This window comes from Haliaeetus leucocephalus, unplaced genomic scaffold, assembly GCF_000737465.1.
Source record: "Haliaeetus leucocephalus isolate CR32 unplaced genomic scaffold, Haliaeetus_leucocephalus-4.0 Scaffold452, whole genome shotgun sequence".
In the NCBI taxonomy this organism is placed as follows: Eukaryota; Metazoa; Chordata; class Aves; order Accipitriformes; family Accipitridae; genus Haliaeetus; species Haliaeetus leucocephalus.
In genome coordinates, this window is record NW_010972888.1 from 7,206 (window position 1) to 9,476 (window position 2,271).

At 62.7% G+C, this 2,271-nt stretch overlaps 1 protein-coding gene across 1 annotated transcript; it reads right to left on the reverse strand.

Moving 5' to 3' along the window:
- Positions 1 to 1,113: 1,113 nt before the first annotated feature.
- LOC104836570 (free fatty acid receptor 3-like) lies at positions 1,114 to 2,127 on the reverse strand. Its single transcript, XM_010575235.1, has one exon. The coding sequence runs from the start codon at positions 2,125 to 2,127 to the stop codon at positions 1,114 to 1,116; it is 1,014 nt and encodes a 337-aa protein (XP_010573537.1).
- Positions 2,128 to 2,271: the final 144 nt, after the last annotated feature.

A 2,271-nucleotide genomic window follows, 5' to 3' on the forward strand; every position in this document is an offset into this window, starting at 1 on the left:
TATTCCCCCTACGTACCTTATTATCCCAACAGGATTTTGGGTGGCCTCCAACGCCGGGGGCCCGTCCCAAATGTCTGGGTGCCCTCACCCTCACCCCTCACCCTCCCAAACCCACCCCCCCCTTCTTTCCCCGGATGCCTGGGTCCCTCTGGTAATGGGGGGAGGAGGGGGAAGTGGCTTCGATAACATCGAGGAAGTTTTTATATTTTGGTTTTTTTTTTTTGACCGCAGCCAAAAGCCACGTTCATGGGCACACGTCCGCAGGGGACCCAGACGCCCGCGGGGCGGGGGGGGGGGGATGTCTTTTTTCCTCCCCACACCGCACCCAAGGACCCAGACATCCTTTCTTCGTCTTCCCAAGGGATTCCGGCATCTGGGAACAGACCCAGGCATCCGGCTGCTCTCCGCTTTCCCTGAGGGAATCCCAAGTTCCTTGGAAATGGGGACAAGGAGCACCAGGGAAGGGGCAGCGGCTCGGCCCCAGGGCATTATGGGAGGAGAAGGACCCAGAAGTCCAGGTTCCCACGCTCCATGACCTTCCTTCACCCAATGGGCACTGGAGAGGATCCAGGCACCCGGATTCCCACCCCTGTCAACCTACATTCACCTACTTGGCTCCAGAGCCAGGAGAAGACTCAGGCATGTAGGTCTCCACCCCCCCTCCACCCCCTACTTTCACCCCATTGGCTCTCCTGGAAGGGACCCAGATGCAGGAGAGATGCATTGGCCGCTGCCCGTGACCTCAGAACTGGAGGATGATGAGGGGGAAGAGGGCAGGAGAAGCAACTCAACCCAATGTCTCTGTTGACCCCACGTCGACCCAACGTCTCGGCAGACCCCACGTCGACCCGACGTCTCGGCAGACCCCACCTCAACCCGACGTCTCAGCAGACCCCACCTCAACCCGACGTGTCAGCAGACCCCAACTCAACCCAAAGCTTCAGGTGAACCCAACTCAACCCACCCAGCCCAAGGAAGCCTTTAATGGCTCATAAAGCTCCAGCTTAGCTTGCCCCAACCACCAAACACCTCCTCATCTCACCCAAAACCGTCCCCAAGCCATCCACACATCCCACAACCCCCCCCCAAAACCACGTCCCACGTTGGGCTCTTTCAGGTCTGAAGCCCCCAAGGTGTCACCGGCTCAGCACCATCTACCCCTTGATGTGAAGATGCTCCAGATCCTCCACGTCCAGTCACCTCAGCCGGACCCTCGCTTTGCCCCACCGGCAGCCGGCGCCTGGCACAGAGCCGACCGAGTCCCACCGTGTCCCAAACCTGCCAGAGACCCTGTCTTAGGGTGGCGGAGGAGAAGCAGAAGATGAGAGGGTCGAGGCAAGCGCTGAGGGTGGTGAGCAACACGGCGTAGGCTCTCCAAGGTGGGTTCTCCCGCCGTAGGTACCCCACCACGTGGGAGACGTTGAAAGGGGCGAAGCAGAGGATGAAGGCCACCGCCGTGGCCGCCGCCAGGGCCACCGCTCGTTGTCTCTTACCCGGCGCCGCGGTGGGGAGGGAGACCACGATGCAGACCAAGCGGCCGTAGCAGAAGGCGGTGATGGCCAAGGGTAGGCAGAAGAGCACCAGGAAGATCTCCAGGCGGAGAGCCAGCAGCACGGCCAGCTGAGGACCGGCGAAACGGGTGTAGCACGCCGTGCCGTTGACTGCCGCGTCGGGTTGGGCCACGTAGACCACGCTACAGTGGGCCAAAGCGGCCACCCAGAAGCCGGCGGCGGCCGCGGCGGCGTGGGTTGCCCGTCGGCGCCGGCGGTATTGGACGGGGAAGGCGGCGCTGAGGTAGCGGTCAACGCTGAGGGCGGTGAGGGAGAGGATGGTGAGGTAGATGCTGGTGAAGAAGAGGAAGACGAAGAGCGGGCAGAGGGCCGGTGGAAGCTTCCAGGTGGCTTCCCATGCCGCCTCGGCCATGCGGATGGGCAAGGAGGCCACCAGCGCTAGGTCGGCGATGGTCAGGTTGAGGAGGAGGATGTCGGCGGGCAGCAGGCGCCGGCGTCGGGCCACTGTCCCCAAGGCCACCAGGGCTGCCACGTTGAGGGGCAACCCCAAGGTGAAGGCACTCGCGTAGACCCCCAAACACAGGCGGTGGTTGATGGCAAAGGGTGGGGATGACATGGTGGCCAGGGTCTTCCAGAGCTTGAGACGGGGCAGCCAATGGTGGCCAGGATCTTCTAGGGTTCAGTTGAGTTGGCCAATGGCGGTTGGGATCTACTAGGGTTCAGTGGGGTGGGTGGTGGGTCCCTGGGTTGGAGGTGGGGT

What these genes read in the sequence shown, in the direction of transcription:
- LOC104836570 (XM_010575235.1), bottom strand. Translation starts at nt 2,127, where the DNA reads ATGTCATCCCCACCCTTTGCCATCAACCACCGCCTGTGTTTGGGGGTC.